General features: G+C 39.0%; 1 protein-coding gene and 1 long non-coding RNA gene across 4 annotated transcripts in view; one reads left to right on the top strand and one right to left on the bottom strand.

Moving 5' to 3' along the window:
- PLA2G10 (phospholipase A2 group X) overlaps positions 1 to 23,277 on the top strand; it is a 28,931-nt gene extending 5,654 nt beyond the window's left edge. For 2 of the 3 annotated variants that reach the window (XM_042037060.1, XM_042037059.1), the window contains exons 3-5: positions 18,771 to 18,936; positions 20,410 to 20,516; positions 22,982 to 23,277. In XM_042037060.1, coding sequence (XP_041892994.1) covers positions 18,771 to 18,936; positions 20,410 to 20,516; positions 22,982 to 23,127 — 419 coding nt within the window. In that variant the 3' untranslated portion in view covers positions 23,128 to 23,277. Of the gene's footprint in view, positions 1 to 13,205; positions 13,761 to 18,770; positions 18,937 to 20,409; positions 20,517 to 22,981 lie in introns of those variants that run through there. The other variant, XM_042037061.1, reaches the window with a different exon arrangement.
- LOC121668846 lies at positions 7,263 to 13,201 on the bottom strand. Its single transcript, XR_006017569.1, has 2 exons — positions 13,117 to 13,201; positions 7,263 to 10,204 (listed from the first exon to the last, which is right to left on the bottom strand). It is a non-coding gene; the product is annotated as an uncharacterized LOC121668846 (long non-coding RNA).
- Positions 23,278 to 23,477: the final 200 nt, after the last annotated feature.

Here is a 23,477-nt window from a genome sequence, read left to right as displayed (position 1 = left end):
TAGTGTGACTTTTAGGAGTGTATATTTAGTACAAGCTGTCTGGGAGAGACCAAAGAGGAAGGTGTGTGCTGGTGCTGCTGACTTTGCACATGCTCATGCCCATGTGCAAGCAGACTCATCCAAATGAAGCCCTTTTGGAAAGCAAATGTTGTGTAGCTGTTGAATGCTCAGCCCCAGTGCACGTTTCAGGGGTTAACTTTGGAATGGCTTTAGTCCAAACACAGGTTGAATGTCGTGGTTGGAGCACATCTTCCTGTTTTATTCCCCAAAGGAATTCCATGCTCTGAGACAGCTCTATCAAATGAACCAAAGCACAGTACATGGGGGCAATCAGTTTGGGTCACTTTTGAGCCAGAATGAAGTGCTAAATCAAACACACACTTGGTGAGTTAGATTGCTCTGAGCAGTAATGATCTCTCTAAAGCAAGTTTTGCAGGAGACTGCTGAGGGTTGCTAACAATCCTCTTGAAGCTGGCAATCAGATTATCCTTTTTGTAGGTGAGCTAAGTAGGTTAAACATCTTCAAAGCCTCTAAACTGTATCTCTCATATCCTGAAAGCTATTAACACATCAGCACTGAGTCTGCTTCCCTGCAGTCTTAGGTCAAAGGGGCTAAAATGTTACACCTTTCTGCCTTGCTTAATCATATCCATGTGACTAAAACAGAAATTCCCCAATGATCTTATTGGCTCTTATGAATTCTCAACTCTCTCCATGTATTATGGAAGAAGCTCAGGCCCTTCATATAGAGAATGTCACCATGACGCTCAGTTATAGACCAATACCCTAATTCCAGCAAACAGGATAAGCCTTTATTCATCAGCTTATCTTAACTGTCATACTTATTCCAAAAGGTCAAGAAGTCATCCAAAACGCAGGTTTACAAGCACTAGTAAAAATGGCAAAGTGTCTCCAAGCTGTCTGAGTATAAAAACATACTTAAGGAATTCTTCACATTCACCTCTGACACTTTGCAAGCAATTGCAGTTTCAAATCCCTAACAGTAATGTTTGCTTTTGTTTTCTATCACTCTGCTTCATGTTGCGAAAATACTGAAAAAAAAATTAATGTCTCCTGAAATGCAGTGAAACAAAAGCTATGTTACAAAGCTAACAATTTTATATATGCGCTGAATAATTCTTAATTTAAATAAAACTTTAAATAAAGAGTGGCCAGACTTGACTAGGGTCTTTCAAAGAAAATACCTCTGCAGAAACACAAGGAGAATGAAGTTAGCTGACACATTTGATGTACTTACTAATGGTTTTGTATTGTTGAGCATCAAACTGATAAGAGCTGGTTTTGTTTTCTTTAAAATCATTACTGAAATACAGGATTCAAAATACATCTTCTTCAGAGGGCAGGGGAGAAAATAGTCTTCCCATCCTCCTAAACCACTCACACTTTTCCAAATAAGATTTCTTTGTAGAATTCACCCTTCATTCCTTCCTGGCAATCTTCATTTCCATTCTTGACTTTTCTTGGGCAAGTAAGTGTTTTCAAATACAAAAAGGGTAAAGAGTATTTTAATTGTTGTTTGTCAAACTAGAAGGATTAGCATTTTAAGGAAATCATACAAGTAGAGCAGGAAAGCATGAGAATTGTTTGAATGCATCCCTAAAGCAACCTGTGCTAGTGGAATGTGTCCCTGCCTGTGACAGAGGGAGTTGGAACAAGATAATCTTTAAGGTTCCTTCCAACCCAAACCATTCCATGACCCTGTGAATGCTGCCATAGATACCCTAGGAAAGTATTTTCTGTAAAGAATTGTATATTGCACCCCTCTGTCCATTCAAACCAATATGACCCTAAAATTATAAAATCTCAGGCTAAAATTGATTTGCCATATAAGCAACACAATGCGTGGAAATTAGTGATTCCTCAAAGAATTATTCTGAAGAAATTAATATATCTAAAAACAAGGTTAGCACATTTTCTTATTCCTTGAAAGAGTCAGTGTTCCTTAGTAAGCACACTGCTCAAGACTTTTGGGAAGCAAGTGTGAACTACTGTGTTAGCACTGCCTAATTTAGTAGTGCTGACATAACTGCAGCTGTGAGCTGGATTGGAAGCATCCAGGTATAGACAGATTACTCCTACAAACAGGCAATTTCAGAAGTGAAGAGAGTTTCATGACAGTGGACTAACAGACTAACACAGTATCCTTAGTTTCATGGAGTTCTAATTCTGAAGTGTGGAAGAGAATCCAGAAGAATAGGAAGTTTACGGTAGCAATTACAAATAATAGCACGGATGGAGCAGCAAGACCTTTCGCAAGTTCACACAGCTATTGCAAGGTAGGACATAGATACATGGAGTAATGTTTTTAGGAAACAATTGCAATTGCAACAGAATTGCACTGCCATTAAGATTGAAGTTGCTACAACAGGCAGAGTCCTGCTGTTTTTCATACTTCACTCTAAACAACTTTTCACTTTTTTCATGCTTTTAAAATCTGTTTTATAAATCTTTTTTCTATGTTGTTAGAAACAACGTAGGCTTCCACAAAATTTGAAGTTTGAGTTTGTGTGCTGTAAGACTCAAAACAAACCTTGGATGGTTGAGGTTTTAACTTGAATGCTGCACTCTCAAATGTGGCATCCCACCCATTGGCTGCATACAAAAGGAGGTTTTTAATTGAAAGGAGAGTTAACATTCTTCCAAACCTCAGTCTGGAGCATGTATAATTATACTAAAGCATTGTTAGAAGCTATTTTAAAAGGAAATGTTGCCTGCCTTCTGAGATTTTTCTATATACATGTAGTCTGGGCATGTCAGCCTTTCCTTAAAACCACAACGTTGTTATTCTTGATCAATAAGCAGCAGTAGCACACTGTAGCACAGAAAATGACAAGCAACTGTGCTCTTCAAATTTGCACCTTACCACTGACTTTGTAGAGAGCTTCAGTTATCCTGGGTCTCACTACTTAAATTTGTAAAATGGGACTTATGCAACTGTGATTACTATTTTCTTTAAAAATGTATTTTCTTCTGTAAACTGCTGAATCTCAGGCATTAGATAATTTTATATATTTTTGTTACCTCTTAGGTATGTACTGGTTTACCTGAAGTCAGAACCTAACCTGTAAGAAATACTGTTTATACTTCGTTTGTATTTTCTGAAGACTAAACCTTCTCTGACGGTTAGTTGAAACATTTTAGTATTGAACTTATTACCATTCCTTCCTTTACTCAAAGGTCCAAATTATTGCTTATAACAAATATTTAATTAGTAGCCCACCTTTTTTCTGAGGGGTTAAAAAAAGTAGTGTTTATTAAATTTTATTTTTACTATAAAAATATGACACACTCCAAATGTGTGTAGTCCCATCTTATTGTAAGTCATTCAGTTTTAAATATCTCCTTCCCTAATTAGGCTGTCCCATCTCTACCTCTGGTGCCTACTCCATTCAGCCTTTTTCCAGACATAGGCCCCTTACAAGATGCTCTTGTGATAACAGAACAGGAAGTTCTTTATCTTCTAATGTTGTGTGACTCCAAATTTAATTATATGCTTTAAGCTGGTAGAAAATATGCCTTGCTCAAAGAGAAATTACTTGGGCTGGTACAAGAAATTTCAGGGCCTATGGCATAAAGTCAGATCAGATGATCTGACCTTCAGCTCCTTGAACAAATGACCAGTGACTTAAGCCAGAGATAAAAAGATGATGGACAGAGGTCAGAACAAAGTGATGAAAAACAAAATTCAAAGACCAAAACCAAAAACAGCACAGCAGTAAGCTGTGACACTTGTTTTCAATGGCCACCCTTCTCCAAGGGATTGTGCTGCTCAGTGTTCTCACATAGGTTTCTAAGTCCAGTATTTCAAGTAAAATTAGGACTGCTGCAGCTCCTCCTCTTCCTTCAACTTGCTGTCATAAGGATCATAAAAGGACCCACCTAATTCCAGTCCTTCCAGTTCTGCAGTAATCAGCTAATTATGCAGATTACAGAAAACTGAGGTGGGGGATGCAATATATGTGCTATGGTAGGAAATGTTTCTCTCCTTACATGAAACAAGTGATCCTTTCATGCTTGTGTTATTTAGATCTTAAGATGCATTCCCTCCCCTAGGAACAGGAATGAAGTAATTTCAGAGAATTAACTACTTTACAGTGCTTTACATTTTAATTCTACTTTATTGTATGAATATGCAAAACATGTTTGCACGCATCCATAGACAAACTGTGTGTTGCTTCAATAAAAACAAGTAAATGAAAAAGACCAGCTGATGGGAAGAAAATGGATGTTCAGCAGCATCTCTGCACACAATTATCCGTGAATGTCAGTGCATTTGGAAGAGTGATGTGCAGTATTGGCCATTGGGTTTTTTGATAAAAACTATTCAGGGTTGGGGGTTTTTTTGTGGTTTTCAGAAAGAATCAATCTAAACAAAAATTCAATATAGTATTTTACAGAATAAAAATTAGGCTTGCTTATGTAATTAAGTTGACCCTCCATTCTAAATAACACTTGAACACAAGCAAAGATTATCTATCCCAGGTTAATCCTTCCTAGGGATTACATGGTGCATAAACTAATAAAGCTTTATCTTTTCTTCTTTCTGAGAGAGGAATTAACTAGAGAAATATTAAAACATCAACGCAACATTAAAAAATTGCATACAGAATTGGGAAATTAGGTGGTTGTGAGTCTCCCAGCAGCATCAAATCACCATTAAGTTTAAATATGCAGATCCTATATGCAGACACACAGAATTCAGAATACTCCATGTATGCAGAACTGTTTTGTTCTGTGAAGTAAAAATGTCAAGTATGCATAAGATGTGTATTTTAAAAGATAATCTGAATATGATCAGCATAAAATTTTGTATGCACCATATTACTCATATTTTTGGGGTATCAGTCACAAAAAGAAGCTAGACAAAATTTTTATCATTCAGCATAATTTAGATGGAGATACTTATGGTAAAGTAACTGAGACACAATTAAAATGTGCTGGTTTACACCCTAAAAAGGAAAAAATATATTTAGTACCTACCAACTGAAAGACTTCCATGAACACTGTAATATGGCTGTTTGGGCAAATGTCTGTTTATTTAAAAGGCTAATCAGTGAAGGCTATAACCTAGACTTGAAACTAGAAAGCTATCAAAGAAGGAGTCAAAGAAATGAACTACTTTATTCCCAGTCACTTTTTGACTGCTGGTTCTGAGATCACCCTTGACTGGATGCTACATATATATATATAGTAGGATAAGTACTCAGCAGAATTTAAATCCATTTAGTAAGATTCACACCTCTAACAGCTGAAGATAAAACTGTTCATTTTAAAGCTTTACTAGGACTGATTTGTCACTCCCTTTTTATCTTTCTGTCTTGCACATCCTGATGCCAATTAGCAAGGCCTGGTACACACAATACAGCAAACTCCCTCATTCTGTATAGTAAATGCAAAGAGAATGGTGGTTCCATCCCTGCTGGTACAAATGGGGTAGTTCATGGCATTGGGTCTCTTAATTTATGATGGCATTTAATATGCAATTAAAACTTTTTCTCCTTTATATGTAGGAACACTAGTCTTCATACATGTTATTTTAAAGAATGCAGCAGTGTTTAGGATGGTATGAACTTTATTAGTCACAGGATCTGTAGGTAAGAGTTTTTCTAGATGGCTCACTATGAAATTCTGTAAATATAATATCACCATGAGGAATTTGTTTTATATTAAACCAAGGAAGCAATTTATGTATTTGGATTAGGTCAGAGAATCACAGAATGGGTAAGGCTGGAGGGGACCACAGTCCCAGTCTAACTCCCCTGCTCAAGCAGGGTCATCCTAGAGCACATGGCACAGGATTGCATCCAGATGGTTCTGGAATATCTCCAGTGAGGGAAACTCAACAACCACCCTGGGCAACCTGTTCCAGTGCTTGGTCACCCACAGATTGTCTTCCTTGTATTAAAATGAAATCAAAAAGAATGACTGTGTCTGAAGACTGCCAAACCCATTGGTGTGCTAGTTTTCCATCTGTACTATGGAAATTACGCAACATTTCTATAGGTCTTTGAAGATTCACTGAACTCTGTAAGAGTTAAATATCATCTTCCCTGAGCACTGTCACATGTACAAGGTACTGGGACTTCAATTCAGCAGCTTCCTTCACACTCCACTGTTTCCTTAGCTCTTTATGGCAATGAGTCTACAAGTCTTCTGCTCATAAGAGTCCTGAACATGTCTTCTTTTGTCCATAGTTGAGCTTTTTTAAAGGAAATATAAAGTCTATAGAACTACAAAATCTTTCTTAGTTTTAGGAAAAAGTATTCTTAAGTCAGTAATTGATACTTCAAAGAAACATAAGCTTAAGTCTTTATAATTATAGGTTATATAAATTGTTCTAATTTGTTTATATTGTATAGTAACCATGCCATTTGTTGCCTTCCAGTGCAGTGGAAAATAGGTCTACATAGAAAACACAGTAAGTTTGTCATGTTGGCCCAGATTTGTGAATACATTTAAACTCTTACCTTCTATTGAGTCCCCACTTCTTATTGAAAATCAAACAGCTGCTGGTGCCTAAACAACATTTTATTGAACATCAACCTGCCTGTTGTGCACTGGCACTGTGCATACTCTCAGCAAGTGACTCTTGCATCTTTTGGCTGATTTGAAGTATCTGGTTTAATTCAGGTATAGCAAATCCTGATGTTAGTGCTTACAGTTCTCTGGTTCAATTACTCCTCATCCCAACCACTCTGCAAAAGCAAAGAATAAAAGTAGGAGACCATCCCACAGAGATTTGTAGATGAGAAATTCAGAGCCTACTTGACAAGTGACACATACTCAGCTCTTGAGCGCTATTTAGCCCCTTTTTGATCTTACATGTCTTAAGATGCAAGTTTTCCTATACTCGCTTCTTTCCTACTCTTAAATTCTCTGGCTAATCCCAGTGTGCCCTACCCCTCAGTACTTCCAGGGATTTTTTTGACCCTCAACAATACATTCAGTAACTTCCCAGTTCCCAAAGCAGTCTGGATGGTGTTTAAAGTGTTTAAAGACAGAGGGCTCTTGTGCAGATTAGCCTGGAACAGATGAGGGCTACATTATACTACCTTTCCTTTGATGGACACATTATTTAGTGGGTTTATCCTGACAAGGGTTCAGTTGCCACAAAACTGCACAGCTGAGGAGCAGCAAGAAAGACAGGTCCTGAAAGAAAACTGCAAGACAAGCAGACCACACCAATAGGGTATTCACTCTTGACAGGGTGAAGGACAAAACAACTAAGAGGTGAACAAATAAACAGGTAACAAAAATCTTCATTTTATTTTCAAGCAATTTAAAACATTTAGAGACAACGAAAAGCCAGTAGACATGGTAAAAGGAAAAGTTACACAAAATGTGCATTTCTATTTCTTCTCTCTTAAATGAAATATAATCTGCAGCGTCTATAAATCCATGTTCTGTCTCCACCCTGGATACTGCATTCAATTCTGCAGCCTCCCCCCGGTCTCAGTAAAAATAGAACTGGAAGAAGATTCAGAAATGGTTAACAAGGACAAAGGCAGAGAAATGGGATTTCATAACAGTGAGTTAAAATGGTAGGAAAGTAGTTCTTTATGAAAAGGGCACTCTTTCTGTTTGTGACAAAGCTGTCTAGATAATAAAAGCAGGCAAAATCTCCAGTCTCTTTGAATTCAGGTCAGATGACTTCTCCAGTGTATTTGCATATTTTACTTGGTGATATATGGAAAAAATTATCAATTAATTTGTTACTGCAGAACAGGCCTTCCCTGCCTACAGGCCATGGTTTCATAAAAACCTTTAGGCAAAAGGAAGTGATATTGGAGTCTCTTTCCCTGGCAGGGTGGAACTGCTAATTTGAATGTATCTACTATCATGTCACATTATCAGAATTGTGTAGGTGGCAAGGGACTTCTTCAAGTTCTGTAGTCCAACTTTCTCCTCATGGCAGATCCCATTAAAGCAGGTTGCTTTTAGTCATGTTCAGTTGAGTTATGTATATCTCTGAGGAGGGAGTTCCCACAGCCCCTCTGGGCAAGTTGTTTCAGTATTTGATCCTTAAAAAAAAAAGAAAATTGTTTCCTATATTGAACTGTTGTAGGTTGTGCTCATTGCTTCTCGAGCATCTCTGGGAAAAATGTGGCTCCATCTCTTCTACACCCTTCCATTAGGAAGTGGTACACAGCATGATGATCTCCACTCACTATCTTCTTTAAACCTGAGCAAATCCAGCTCTCTCTTCATGTATGTCATGAACTGCAGCTGCCTGAGCAGTTTGGAGGCCTTCACTAGCCTTGCTTTAGTGTGTCAAGGGCTTTCTTAAAATGAGACACAGAGCTGCAGATGTAGTGTCACAAGTGTCAGATGGAGGGGAAGAATCAGTTCCCTCCAAACCCACCAGTGGTACTCAGCCCAGTTTGCAGCTGGGCACATTTGCTCCAGGAGCACACAGTTGACTCACATTCAATTTGTCCACCACTACCCTCAGCTCCTTTTCTAGAAAGCTATCCAGTCAGTTCCCAGCCTGTCCCACTGTGTGGGATTATGCCAGCCCAGTTGCAGGGCTTTGCATTTGCCTTTGCTGAACTTCATGAGGTCCCCAAGAGCTCATTTTTCCAGTCTGACTAGGTCTGTCTGAGTAGCAGCCCTGCCTTCCAGTATATCAGCCACTCCCCCCAATTTAGTATCACCCACAAATGTGCTGAGAGGTCACTCTATGCCATCATCCTGGTCATTACATCAACCATTTCAAGAAGCCAAGTTGATGTAACCTATATAAAGAAAGCAAGTAAAATATCCTTCCAGACATATGCTGGAGACTTCAAATTTTGTTTTAGAAAAATGCACACATTGCACTGCCAAGTATTTTTTTTCTCAAGATATGAAAATAAGAAGTAGCCCTGAATTCCAGAAGAAGCAGGCCATGGGCCTTTTTATGGGTGCAAATGCCAAAAGCAGAACTTGACTTCAAGGGTGCAAATCTTCTGGAAGGCAGAGATGACTGTCAGAGCCTAAGAGCCAAGCAAGCTGGAAGTTATTTAGAGAGTCCTTCCCCAGCATCTCCAGTGTGTGCCTTTGCTCAAAGACAGACAATATAATTCCATGCCATAAAAATGGACAGAACTGCATCAGTAAATACGTGGTGCTCTGAGGATGTTCTTGCAATCTCATTACTTGCCTGGGTGGTTGTACACATGGAATGGACTCTGTCTTAGCAGCTGTTCTACTTAAGGAGCAGAGGGGAGATTGGGGAACAGGAAAAAAAACAAAACCAGAAGGAAGAGAGAAGAAAACTGTAGGAGTAATTCAGCTCCTCTGCAGACATTATAGCCAGTTTCAAGAACATTTCTGTAATAACAACCTTTCCAGCACACAACTGTCTTGTTATGGACAGTCACACACTAGCACGGTGTTTTTGCAGCGTGGACAGAGTAACATTGCTGCCAAAGGGCATGTAAAGGACAATGTTACAGACATGATCCCCAAATTTCTCTCAGGACATATTGTGCTACTCAGAGACTTACTATTACCAGAGACATTACAGGTTATGCTATAGGCTGGTATAGTCTTAAAGTTCTGTATTTTGTTCTGTATGCTAGAACTGGATTTGAGATAACACATGTACATCATAAAATACTATAAAATGGCTTAGCAGAATGTTTGCTAATCTTCCACATGGAGTTTGTCTCTCCAAACTTTGCTTTATAACTCTTGTACATTTTGGGACAACATCTCCAACAACATGAGCTGAAGAAAACATTAGTAAAAAGGAAGCATTGGTTGTGAAAAGGAACTAAGAGAAGATGGAAGGACATGAAAGTGAGGAAACCCAGCCAAACTTCCAAAAATAAGAACAAAGGCACTGAATGTTTCCAAACAAATAGATAATTAAGGCTGTTTGGTTTGGTATTTTTATGAAGACAGCAATGATAAAGAAGTTGTGTACTACTTGGACACTCAGTATCTGAAGGAACATACACTTGTAATGGATGTATTCCAGGCAGAACCTGTGTCCCAGTCTAATGTTTAAGAACATGTGGAATAACTCAGAGACATTTACCAAGTATAGCAACAAGTAAACACAGTCATTTGACTTAACTGCTGGGAAGAAACTCTTCAGGTTTAATTATTCTGATACCCTCACAGTAAGGCACGTGCTTCTTTTCCTTATTTTCCTCCAGGAGTCAGTGCCACAGAGGAACCCAATCTGGGACTTAACCTGGAATGCAAAACATCAAATTCCTGTTTCCCAGCTCTGCTACAGACATCATGAAGCACCTTAAGCAAATCATCCTGCCTCCATTTCCCATCTCTAGCAATAGGAAAATAATTTCTTTCACCATTCTTTATTAGTTCATTAATTCAGTGGGGCAACAAGTATGTCCTATGGCTTAACTGCCACATGCTTAATCCTGTAGGATCCTAATTTTTTAGGGCTTTGGTTAGACACCTACAGACCCTAGTACTTCTATACTCATCATCAGCGACATTACATTTGTTCACAACAGCTAAATGCAGAGTATATATAAATTTGACCAAGGTAGGTGCCATGCTTTTTCATTTCTCAGGAAAAATAACTGCTCTTACTAAAGAAAAATATTTTAATGGAGCTATTATTACTCCAAAACCACCGTTTTTCAGCTGTTTAGTCAGCAGTAAATCTACTGTTACACTGGTCTCAAAATCACTACCTTCACCTGATCACAGGGTAGTGGCTAACTTGCACTTACATTAACTTTATTTTAGACCATTCTAGCACTTTCCATAAACATTTTAACATTTGTGTTGTTATAGTCTGTCATTTTCCTGCATGTACATAATCCTGGACACTGAGAAATGAGGCTTTTAGAACTCATTTAACAAGTTGCCAATAACAGTGTAATGCTGTGAGAATGTTCCTCAGTACAGCCATGTGTCTCAATTATATTAATCTGTTTCTCAGATTTAAAAACAATTAAAGCAATCATAAGGCACATGCAGCCTTGCTTGAGAAAGTATATTTGAAAAGCAAATGCTTCTCCCCGCCCCTGCACAGCTCCAGTTGACAGACAAAAAGAATTCATCAGTAAGAGGGAAATGCCATTTGTCACATATGATTTTGGCCAGTTTCCAAGTGCTTCAAATAGAAGAAAAGAAACACTACAAAAAGAAATATGACACATCTACACTGCCACATAAGTTTTTAATTAAGAAATTTTAAGGGAACTAAATTTAATGTAAAAAAATATGACTCTATCATTGTAATCCATATGAACTTCCAATCTGTTACTAGTATATTTTCTTAGCCATATACCTGGCAATTAACTGGACAATCTAGCTCCACCTCAATAAAAGTATTTCCTTCTATCAGATTTCCTCCCCTCTCACCAATTTCACTAGATGTTCTCCTTTGAACTTCTATTACACTCATGGGAATCAGAACTCATGACTTGCATTCCTTACTTCATCATTACATACAGTTTTTATCCCTACACATCTTTGTGTGCTTTCTCATAGAAGCAGTGTAGTCTGAGCATTTCAGTCTCATTTGATTTTTCAGTGGTTTTAAGGTTACTTACCTTTCTTCAGAGAAAAACGTATCAGCTGCACTAACACATTGCATCAGTGTCCTGAAGAACAACATGAAATGTAATTCATCTTGCTCCCTTCGATACTGTTTTCATTGTCATATGCAATGGTATGCTGGATGGGATACTGTTCAACTGGAAGTTTCATTAACCAGTTCTCGGACACCATTAAAATGTTCTAATAGGTGTGACTTATTGACCGGAAGAGTCGGTAAACAAATGAAGTATAAGTGACAGTACGAGACCAGAGTAACAGTAATTAGCAATGTGACTCCATGAGTAATAAGAAAATTGCCCTGACCCAGTTGATGGCAATAGCAACAAAATCTTTAAAAAAAATTTAAAAAAAAATCCCCAATAGATGGGTTTTCTACCAACACTTGTAAGGGTCATGGACAACCTTTCTGGTTGCCACACAACCCACTTCACTAGTATTCCACTCCAGCTGTGTTGGGACACACAGTGGTAGCTGTGCCCCCCATGTTGGCTGGAGCCAGGCACAGGGATGGAAGGAGAAGCATGGGCTGGCAGCATTGTCCCAGCACACCGTACCTGTGGCTGCTTGGTACAGATCTGCAAGGCATCGGGGCTTCACGGGAAGCCTCTGGCAACCTTCCCCTCTCTGCAGAACACCAGCACTCAGGTGGGAACCCTGCTGATTTCTGCTGTGTGGAGTTCACACCATCACCCTCTCCCTTGACGAGTGCCATGCACAGTCCTGGCTGAGCCGCCACACCTCACCTGGTGTTCTGCACGCAGTTGCACAAAGGCCTACCAGGTGTACAATAGCCTATCAATATCCTGCCTCCATTTATCCCAGGCTACCCTCACTTCAGTGCCAACACAAACATTTCAGAGGGCCTGGATTAATGAGAGCATAACAAATCTGATCTGTCCATGCATGCTTTTTGCATGTTGGAATCACACCACATATGATTTTCTACCTCTCCTGAATAAAGAGGAACGTTATAACACAGAAATCAGAGCATTTTAATGCAAAAGTAGAATTATCCTTCAGTATGTGCAGGAAAAAATGTTTTTATTTCTTTGATGAAAATACCGTTCACAAAACCCCTCCACCAAACTACCAGCTGCTCTCCAATAGTAAGATGACATAACCAAGAAAAAGTTCTTGGTAAGTTCCATAAAAACCCCCCTAGTTTTATTTCTCTTTCCATATCCTAGTAGTGTAGGCCTCAAAGGGATCCAATGGGGGTAATATCCTGAAATATAATAATGCCAAAAAAAAAAAAAAAAAAGAACACCACAAGACAAAACACATACTCTAAATCAATACTCTAAATTTCAGGGCTCCTGGTTGCTCGAACAACTGGCAGGAAATGCACTGGTTTCAGTGCAATAATAAAAGGTAAGAAGAAATACTTGGAAAATATGAGCACAGAACAACTCACATAAAAGCAAGTGGTATTGTCCGTGTTGAGAGAGGGAATGAGACAGATTGTAGTAAGACACCTGGTTGTAGGCTTTACAAAATAATACAAGAGTTTGAAAGGGAATGGAAAAATATGCAAATACAATACAATGTACAAAAAAAAATACTCACTTTGAGAGTCTGTTTTATTTGAGGTACAATTGAAGTTTTTATCAAGCTACAGATATCCGTAACCAGTTTAGGAGTTGGTTGTTCTTTATTCATCTAAGGAAAGGAGCAATCAGTAGATGAAGTCTGGCTGATGCAGACTCCAGATAGAGAACGTCTTCAGCACTGGTTATAATTAGCCACTAGACACTAGACTAACTTACAACACAGTTCCTGCTTTACTCTTCAGATCTAGATTAAATTACCTAGGAACTGCTGTAGTTCAAAAAGAAAATATAGCTACCAGGGCAGGAAGGTCTGGAGGAGCTGAGAAGCGGCCCCCATCAGAGACCTGCGGGGTGTGACCCCCTGTGCCTGCACCGCGCTCCGCTGCCCGAGTGACAGGTCCCAGCTCTCCCCGGCTCTTCCAGCGGCAGCTCCTCCCTTCTGGCCAGATGGACAGCACAGCTTGGACTCGGGCTCCGGCTCCGGGGGACCCGGCTCGGGGCAGAAAGCAGCCTTTTATAGCCGGCACGCCGCTGCCGCGGCTCACACCTACACACTGGGCTGCAGAGCAGGACGCCGCTGCCGGGACCCGCACCCCCGCCCGCCGCTGCCCATGGCGCTGCTGCCCCCGCTCCTGCTGCTGCTGCTGCTGCCGGCGGCCGGTGAGTACAGCCGGGCCCCGGGCCGGGGCTCGGCATCCGCACGGTCCTTCCCGGCAGGGAAGCGGCCGCGTGCAGCGGCGCCTCCACGGGCTCTGCTGGACGCGCTCCCTTGCCCGTGCCCGGCCGGATGGGGCTTGGCAGCGTCGGGGGGCAGGTGGGAAGAGGGGTAGAGAAAGGAGTGTTAGCAGAAACACTCACGGGAAGCGCCTGTCTGCCCACGCCGGAGAGCAGTCCCTGTGACAGCTGGCCAGCGCTCGGGCGCAGCTGGGTGGGACTCGCCGTCAGGAACCCCCGCTGGAGCTGCACCGACAGCCCGGCCGGTGCTCAGCCCGCACCTGCACACGGGAGCAGGGCTGGAGGGGTTTACATCACTTCTGTAAAGTTCATCGGTAATGTACAACTCTGCTAACGAAGTTCCGTGTTTCAAATCAGTTTGCAGCTTGCACATGCAGTAACGATCTTTCTATAAAGCCAGTATCTTTACCCCCACTCTTCTCCAGGTACTGGAGTGAGCTGTCGTGGAGCACTTGAGTTAGTAAGCATTTCAGAAGCAGGAATTGCTAGAACTGAGATTGCCAACAAAACCCTAACTGGGTTATTCTGAAAAATGAGTCAGTCTTCATGAATAAGTTATGATGTGAAAACGTAATTAAAGGACCCCTGCCTCATACCTTCACACAGCCAATTACTCACTTGGCAAATATTTAATTATTTTTTTTGTCTCCTACATCCTATTTATTAAGCAGTATTAAAGACCGCTTGTAACAATTCACAGTCCATTTCCTCATAGGTTTTCTGTGGTATTCATCAGTACAGTATCTGAATATACTCTCATTTACCTGAAACTTTATTATTGTCCCTCTTTTTCAGATAGGTAGGTGGGCTGACACAAAAAACCATCCTCTAATTTTAGGTTCCCATGGTGACATGAAGAAGAACCCACTTTTACCTACAACTACATAAAATTATGTGGAACTTCAACTGCTCAAAGCCTGGTTCTCACTGAGTACTGTGGTAGCTTGGTAGTCCAACCCCAGAATATTCAGCCGGCTGGGAGCCTACTATTAGTAAACATCAATAGGCACTGTTTTAAAGTGATTAAATTAACCTCATGCTGAACCTTTGTGACAGCTGTAAGGATAAAATCCTATCTTCCAGAATAGCAATCAGCTGTCTTAAGTAAAAGATTTTCTTCCACTTTTTTTTTATACATTCCTACGCAGCTTGCAAATTCACCACACCAAATCTTGCAAATAGCAGGATCCTAAAGAAAAGAGCCTCAATTCATTCCTAGAACAGATTCTGGGCACAGAATGGAGCTGGGTCTGGGGGAAGGCAGTCATGTGATTAAAGCCCACAAGGTAAGGTGCTTGCATAATGGGGCTGACTTAGGGCCCCACCAAGCTCCCTGCCCCAATTCTACTTCCTGACCTCAGATTGCCCCTATGATTCCTCCTGCATTTTGATCACCCTCCAGACTTCATCCTTTGCATGGCACAAACCTCAGCAAAAACATTAAGGAAAGCAATGAAATCACTGCTTCTGCCAGCTTAGAGTGCTCATTACAGAGAGCCTGGCTGCGCTCCGATAGCTCTGAGTCAGGCATCTCAGTCACCCACTCCGTGGGCAGAGTGAGGAGCACGGGAAATGCAATTTACCTGTTTCTCAATTGGTCCAAAGTATCAAAACAGGCAAATTTAACCTTTCAAAAAATGTACACATCACCAGAGTTTGTGGAGATAGCACGTAAGTTGTCTGGGCAATAAAATGAGGTGAAAAACGCCATTCCTGATGGCTTATGAAACAAGAGGTAAAAGTCTAAGTAAAAACGGAGAGGTTTCTGTAAGGCATACAGTTCTTTTTTGCAAGATCTTGGAGATGCATCAGAAAGTCTGCTTATTCCCAAGTTTCAAGTTCTGAACTACTGGAGTACTATGACTGCATAGAGATATCCCTATAGGAAATTTTACATACATTTAACATCAAAAAATGTTTCTGTACCCTCAGTCTTTGAAAGAATGGCTTAGAAATTCTTTTTAAACCCATGAAACAGCATACACTGTATTAGATGCTAATAATGTAGTTAGGTGCCACAATTATGCAAAGTTGTACATTTCAATAAAAATGTATCTGGAAAAATAATCATTATCTTTGCATTGAGCCCATTGCAAAGAGTAAAACATTATAGGAAATAAGACCTTTCACAAAAAATGACTGTGTTTCTAATTTTTTTTCCCTGTTTGCATATGGAAATTTAAGGGAGTAGATTTTTAAAATACTTTATAAAGCAATGAAATCAAAATAAATGCAATCTGGCTCCCTCCCTTTTTCCCCACCTACAAAGTTGTGTTTGACAGAGCTGCACTCAATCTGAATGACAAAAACCAAAAAACAGACTAGACAACACTGCTCTTTCAGAAACACATAATCAAACCTCTTGTTCACAAAGTCTTCATAAAAACAAAAACAACCACACAGAAGATTACAAAAACTTAATCATAAAACATTTGGAAATATGCAGAACGTCACTTCAGTCTCTAATTGTATTCCACAACAGTTCTGATAAAAATCTTTGGAGATTTTGTTATATTACAAACACACCAATGCTATCATCATCACCAACATATTGATACTCTGATTGTTTCCATAGTTCTATGCATTCTCAGATGATATCTCAATGCTTTTAACAACTCAGGTCATAAAGCTGTTGTGACAGAGTATCCTATTCAGAGTATCTATGGTACAATACCGTGCTGGTTTACTGGATGTCCAGATACTGTAACACAAATAAATTACAAGGACAGAAAGTTTGTCCTTTTTTTAAGATACATGGCATATTATACTTGAACTCCTCAGCTACCAGACATTTCATCACTTCTACTTGTCATGGATTTAAATCAAGGGACTAGGAATTGTCCAAAGTTAGCAAAAAACGCTCTGATGAAACCAGGAATATGACTTTGAAATTCTTATTTTCTTCTTCCTGACTTGTATCTCTCCTACACCCAGTTGCCAGAAACTGAGACACAATGTAAAAATTCTTCACTTTTTCAGAATCCCCAAGGTCATGCAGAGCAAACCCAGATTTGCCATTAACCATGGTTCCTCCAGACATTACTGGCTGAGTACAAGAGTAACCATTACTAAACATTGAAGAGTATAACCAGTTGCCATTTCTAATGCTGCAGCCTTATTGCAGGGTTTTTTTCAGCTCAGAATTTACTGACCCTGTACTGACAAATAACATAACACTTTCAATGCTATCATAAAACTAATTTGTTTATAACCAAATGGATGCTTCTGCTACCCAGAACCAAAATTTCACACTAAACATACAGGCAATATTCTGGAACAGGAGCCACGCACAACAGATACTATTCACTATCTTAGCAAGGAGGTTTAGTGCAAACTCAGTTTTGAGATGAAACTGCAATCAACTACAATCTTAATTCCTCATGATATGATTGCTTTTAATCAATGGCCAAAGCTGCATGTGCAAGTTTAAGCACCCTGGTTTCAACACTTCTGTCCCTAGATCACATGCCCAAAAAGCAGGAGGGAAAAGATCTGGAAGTGGTCATCAGTCAGGAAAATACTAAATGCTGCCTCAGAATTCTTCCTGAAGTGTTTTTTTACCATTCTCACACACAAATCAATTGAATTTCTTAGTGAGGTGATTTCATGAGGTGCTTAAATTCCATTGTTTCATGAAATTACAAGTACTGGAGGTCACCAGCATCCCACACGTTTCAAGTTACTCAACTGTGCTGGGACCAGTATTTTTTCTGACAGATTTTCCATTAACTGATTACAGTTAATCATATAATCTATTATAATATAATCTATTAAAAAAGATTACTCTATTATGCTATTATAATAGATTATGTGATTATACGGATTACATAACAATTGCATCATCATATAGTTATTTTGTAGGAAAATAACTATCAAAGCCTTCAACAACAAAGACTAACTATTTTTTTCTGCTGTCTCCCTCACAGGTGTTATCAGTTATTAAATCTTAATGTCTTTTGCAACCTGTAACCAGTACTGGGAGTTTAGGTTTATAAACTGTTCTCCTCTTACCAAAAACAGGAAATTTGTGTAATTAATAAGAAATTCTAACCAGAAACCTTGTAAAACTAATTTGTTTTGTAGTCATTCAGCTTCTTAAAATTTGCTGTGAATAGCTTGGAGCCTGCACTGCAAGGAGAGGCTGCCCATTCTCATTGGGGTTCTTCAGTGTTTTAGTTCAATCTGTCAGGATGACATGAACCTGTAAAAGTGTCACCCAGAGTCTCAACAGTTTTCTGCTGCTTAGGACCTCTTCCTTTAGTACTGACATGAGATAGTTAAAATATAGTTCCTAAAGAAATCTTTGTTCTGGAGAAATAACAAGTGAGAATCACTTAAAAAACAACAACCCCAAACAAAAGTAAACAAAAAGATAACCAAACACCACCTTTCTAATTTCCCTGGAAATTACTCCAAGCACCCACGCATTTCCCTGCCTTACATCCACCACATCATCCCCTCCAATTATTTGGCTGCTTTGTCTAAAACTAAGGAAAACCAAAACCCTATCATAAAGGACCTATTTGTTCCAATGTAAAGCACTACATTCTACAAAATAACATGGGCAAAATTGCACGTTACGTTAAAGAGAAAATACTGCAACCCTGGGGCAGCTAAACTTAGCAGATGGCTGGGCCTGGGCCACAGAACACATGCTGGCCCTCACCAGTTTGAGGACTGGAAATGACTGGAATCTGCCATCATATACTGCCTCCATGGGAGGAAACCACTGCAGCCGTTCTCAGTGTTCAGTGTTCTGCTCACTATGGACTGGAGAAAAAGGGACTGGGGTCAAGCAGTGTGGCCCCAAAGTGTCAAAAATAAAACTGGAGTATTTTCAAGTACTGTCATTTTTTATCAATGCTTAAAAAAACCCAAACAATCCCAACTATTTCATATTTGCTGATGAGTTCAATAATAGTTTTTATTCCACAGTTTATAAAGGCACTTTTGGGGAAGCCCATTTTAGAAATCGAAGAGGAATTCTGGAATTAGCCGGAGCCATCAGATGCACCACAGGCCGCTCTCCTTTTGCCTACCTACGCTATGGATGCTACTGTGGCCTGGGAGGAAAAGGATGGCCCAAGGACAGAGTAGACTGGTGAGAGTAACTTTTATATGAGTGATTAAGTGCTGAATGCGGATGACAGATAAAAGGACTAAAATATAAATTAGGCCTGTTGCAGAGAGGGAACTCAGTTTAAACACACCTCAGATTGCTAAGAAACTCTGAAGCACTCAAATTGTGTTTCTGTAGATGTACATGATCTTGCCTTTAATTCAAATTCTCATTGCTTTAATAAAGGATTCACAGTACAACAGAGTTCCTTTGCTGTTGCTTTTTGGCAAAGAGCTAAATAACTAAAGTCTTATTGGAGAAGCTTTAAACCTCAAACATTGAAGCTATGTAAAAATTTTTTTAAAAGGCAATTGAAAAATCATTTGATTTTACTATCTTCCATGTTACTAGTATTCAAAATAATACATTAAAAATTATGCAAAATTCAACCTGTTGAAATATAAGAATTCTAAAAACCAAACCTTTCCATTTAGTACTATATCTCAGCATACTGACTATCATCAATGTAATTTATAATTGAACATTAGCTGACAAGATGATGAGTTTCTGGGTTTTGTTCTGCTTTTGTTTTGTTGTTGTGTGGTTTGGTTTGGGTTTTTTTTTAATTTCTATGCATGAAATGGAGTTGTTGAGCTGTGTTGTTCAACTGTTATGTACCACAGGATCTTTACACAGTGATTTGTGGGGAACGACCAGGTAATTACTTAATAAGCATAGGAAAAAACGGTAATTGCAAAGTGAGAGCTCACAGCATTAACTTTTCCTATTGCAGACACAAATTCCTCAAGCAACCTAAACACCATCTAAACACCACGTGCCTACTGTGATCTGATAGTTTTAGGCTACCAGGAGGAAACTGAAGGAATGAAGGAAAGAAGGAATGAATGAAGACAGACTTTGTGGAAACACCCTGTTCTTCCACCAAGTCAAAAAGAAAGGGTGTAATTAGTTTGCAGCAAAAACTTACAAGCTGCCTAATTTCAGGTCCTTGTTACCTCCCCCCCTTGGTATTCTGGGTTTGCGATGACTCCGCACCAGAGACACTGCACCAGCATACTTTAATGCCTTTTTTAAGCATTAAAATGTCATTAATTCTTACCTGTACTGTTCAGTTCCACAACACCATAGAAAGTCTATAAATTCTTTGTGCCAATTATGACAAGAACAATTTTGAAATAATAATTTTGAGCAACTTTCCAAATTTTCTAATGATAATGAGCTAACAGTTTATTTTGTAGAAGGGGCTAGGAGGAAGGCATACACATATGTAACAGAATGCTTTGAAGATTCAACTAGCTCAATGTATATCAGACATTTAAAGCAGTAACTTTTTCCAGGTGATCTAATAAACAATTACCCTGGTTTGGTTCCTGAGCAGGTAATGTTTGTACATGCACTGATGTTGACTGTTTTATTATTTCACAGCTGTAGGAACCCACTGATAAACCCCACCCAGATTGTGTGACCATAAATCACCATTTCTGTTCCTCTCAGGTGCTGCTTTCACCACGACTGCTGCTATGGTAGGACAGAACAAGCAGGTTGTCAGCCAAAGACTGAAAGTTACCACTGGGAATGTGAAGACAATTCTGCTGTGTGTGGTGAGTGAGCACTTGGGAGTTTTTTGGTGTTGGTTTTGGGGGTGGGTTGTTTGTTTTGTTTGTTTATTACTTCTACTGATTATCTCATTAGAAAGGTATTTTCTTAATTAACTGTAAAACTCTTAGTTTAGTATCCTTCCTTTTGTGACTTTTTTTGCCAGGATACACTGTGCCTCCAGAAAGCACAGCTAAACCAATCAACTGAATGCAGTTGTTTCTTCTTAATCCACCCCTACTGACTGAGTAAGCAAACAAAACTGTGATCTAGAAGCATCTTACCTTTTCAGAAAACACAACCAAAACCCTCCTTCTTTTACTGAGCATTTACAGTTGTTGAAGAACCCATGTTATGCTACTCCCTGCAGGTCTCCAGCTGGAGAGCAACTACAAACAGGAGACAAGAAAATTTTAACATTTTAAAAAGGATCTTTTCCCTACTTGGCAGAAAATATTTCATACCATTTGCAAGTTTATAATGGACAAGTTTTTGGCAGATTTACCCCTGATCAGTTGCACTGATGGCTGCAATTTATGAATGAATTCATAATTACAGTTTACAGTTTCAAACAATGAGGTAATAAAATATTTGATGAGTATGTTTATTTCTGGAAGTTAAATTAACAAATATTAATTTGAAATTTATGTATATTTACATAATACAAGTGTACAAATTGCAACAGACTGCTGACCACATCCTGATAAATTTTGTTTGATTGTTCCTAAATATACTTGTCATGCTGAAGTAAGGGAAGGACAAAGAGATCGCAAAGAAAGAAAAACCCCAAAAAATGGTTATTGGAAAACAGCAGCTTTCTTTTGTATTTTTTGTTCACAACTCCCAAAATTTTAACAAATGCTTTCCATATACTTCAAACACTGATTGAAACCGTAGCTTCTCACAAATCCCCAGCATTTGCTGAGCTTTTTTCTTCTTGTGGTCAAATTTTTGTATTAGTTTGTTGTCTGTGTGTTGTTTGGGGTTTTGTTTGTTTTGTTTTTAAAATCAGGTGCTAGGTCAGTTACTTTGCATGTAATTTTATGCTTCTACCTAGAATGCAAATGAGCTTGAGAACTGGTTATTATCTGCACTACAGAAATGCAAAAACCCTTACATAAACTCGTTTAAAACAAGTCTGAGTTTCTGACTACCATGGTTTAAAGGCAACACAGTTGGCCATTCACAGAGAACACAAAAACCTCCCCTTTCATAACTCAATTTAGAATTTGCCTCAAAAACAAATGAAAGTTTTGGAATACCTCTTTTCCTTCTTCACATTCAACCTTTACTTTGCCCAAGTGTCATTCAGAATCTCTACTTGCTCATTTCTTCCCCTGCCCCAGATGTACAAAGCATCTTCTCTCTCACACTAATTAATCACATTACAGTCCACCCTTACTTGGCTGTGAAGATTTTGCTCCTGACAATATTTAAAATACCGGCCAAGATAGCAGGCATGTTGTCAGGAAACAAAGTGCAGCATGGAGAAGATAAAGTCTGGAGCAATACCAGGAGAAGAATAATTCTCAGTTAACATGTTTTGATTTTTTATCCTATCATGTTGTTCATGCTACTTATGCTATTGAGTAGGTCTTAGGGCAGCTAGTTGCAGCATAAACATATACATACTTTAAGAACACTTCCATTTCATGGCAAAATTTGAGTTCATTCACAAAACTGAACACTTGTTCTGCTCCTGGACAAATCTCAAGCAGAGTTTTGGCTGAGCTTTTAAAATGGCAAACACTAAGACAAAATGTAATCAAGGATTCTTCAGTTTACAGTTACAGAGAGAAAAAACCACACACTTCTGGGTTGGCACACTGAAGCCAAAATACATTGCTGTAGAAGAAAATGTTCATGCCAAGAAGAAAGGCTCATGCCAAGAAATCTGTTGAGTTACAACGCGACAATTATAAAACAAACATGACAAGACATGGATTTTATCACACAAACACACTTTACCTAACTTCTTAGTGCACAAATTAATAAAGGTGGACAATTTAGGCTGGACATGGAACATCTTTGCATGCCATGTATAAATCCCATATATTATTTTTAATGCTATATCCTATAGTAGATTATAAAGGGTATGTGAATGGAGGAAGTATCTTCCCAAAGTCAAGTTTCACTAGAGCAAGAGGGAAGGCAGGGACGGTCACATACCACTTTCTAAAGAGGGATCAGTTATCAGAGTTCCTTTATTAAAAAACTGGAAGAGGAGTATTTAAGTTTTTATCTGGCTTTTTAAGCCAGATAAAATTAAGTTTTTATCTGCCAAGTTTGGTGATTACTGACTGATCCACAGGTTCTCAGTCTTATCAAAGTTCAGTACAGTTCCTATTGCACTTGAAATCGAAGAGGCATAGTTGGCCAAATATGGAACGTGAGGGAGCAATTCTTGGTATTCCATTTGGTATTTTTAATTTCTTCAGACTAATATCAAACTTATTGTGTTTTCTTTCAGACTCACTAGAAGATAAATGTCAAAAAATGGCATGTGAATGTGACCGTGAAGCTGCCAAATGTTTTTCTAAAGCTCCCTACCATAGAAAATACCTTTTGTGGCCAGACTTTATGTGTGGTGAGATTCAGCCTTTGTGTAGGTATTAGATATGTAACTCTGTATATATTTAATTCTAAAATGACTTTTTTTTTGGTCACAGTAATGACAACAAATGATTTTCCCCTTTCTTGGTACTCCTTCATGCCACCTCAGTCTCTCCACCTCCAGAATGGCAGAAGTAAACATTTTTCCTCTTATTTACCTTCTCCCATGCATTTTTATTGACTAAACAGAAATGTGAGTTTATCAGCTTAAGGAGTAACCGACAATATTAATTTTTGTTTATATTCAGATTCACAGATGTTTCAGATTCATAATATCATTCACTGTGAACTTTTTATCCCCCCTCCAGTGGCTGTAAGATACAAACCAAACTTCTCCACTAACGTGTATCTTA

Source organism: Corvus kubaryi, unplaced genomic scaffold (genome assembly GCF_017639235.1).
Source record: "Corvus kubaryi isolate FWS band 111438036 unplaced genomic scaffold, C.kubaryi_AGA036_p1.0 37387, whole genome shotgun sequence".
NCBI classification, from domain to species: Eukaryota; Metazoa; Chordata; class Aves; order Passeriformes; family Corvidae; genus Corvus; species Corvus kubaryi.
The sequence above is the reverse complement of the archived record's forward strand: the minus strand, read 5'-3'. Positions and strand labels throughout refer to the sequence as shown.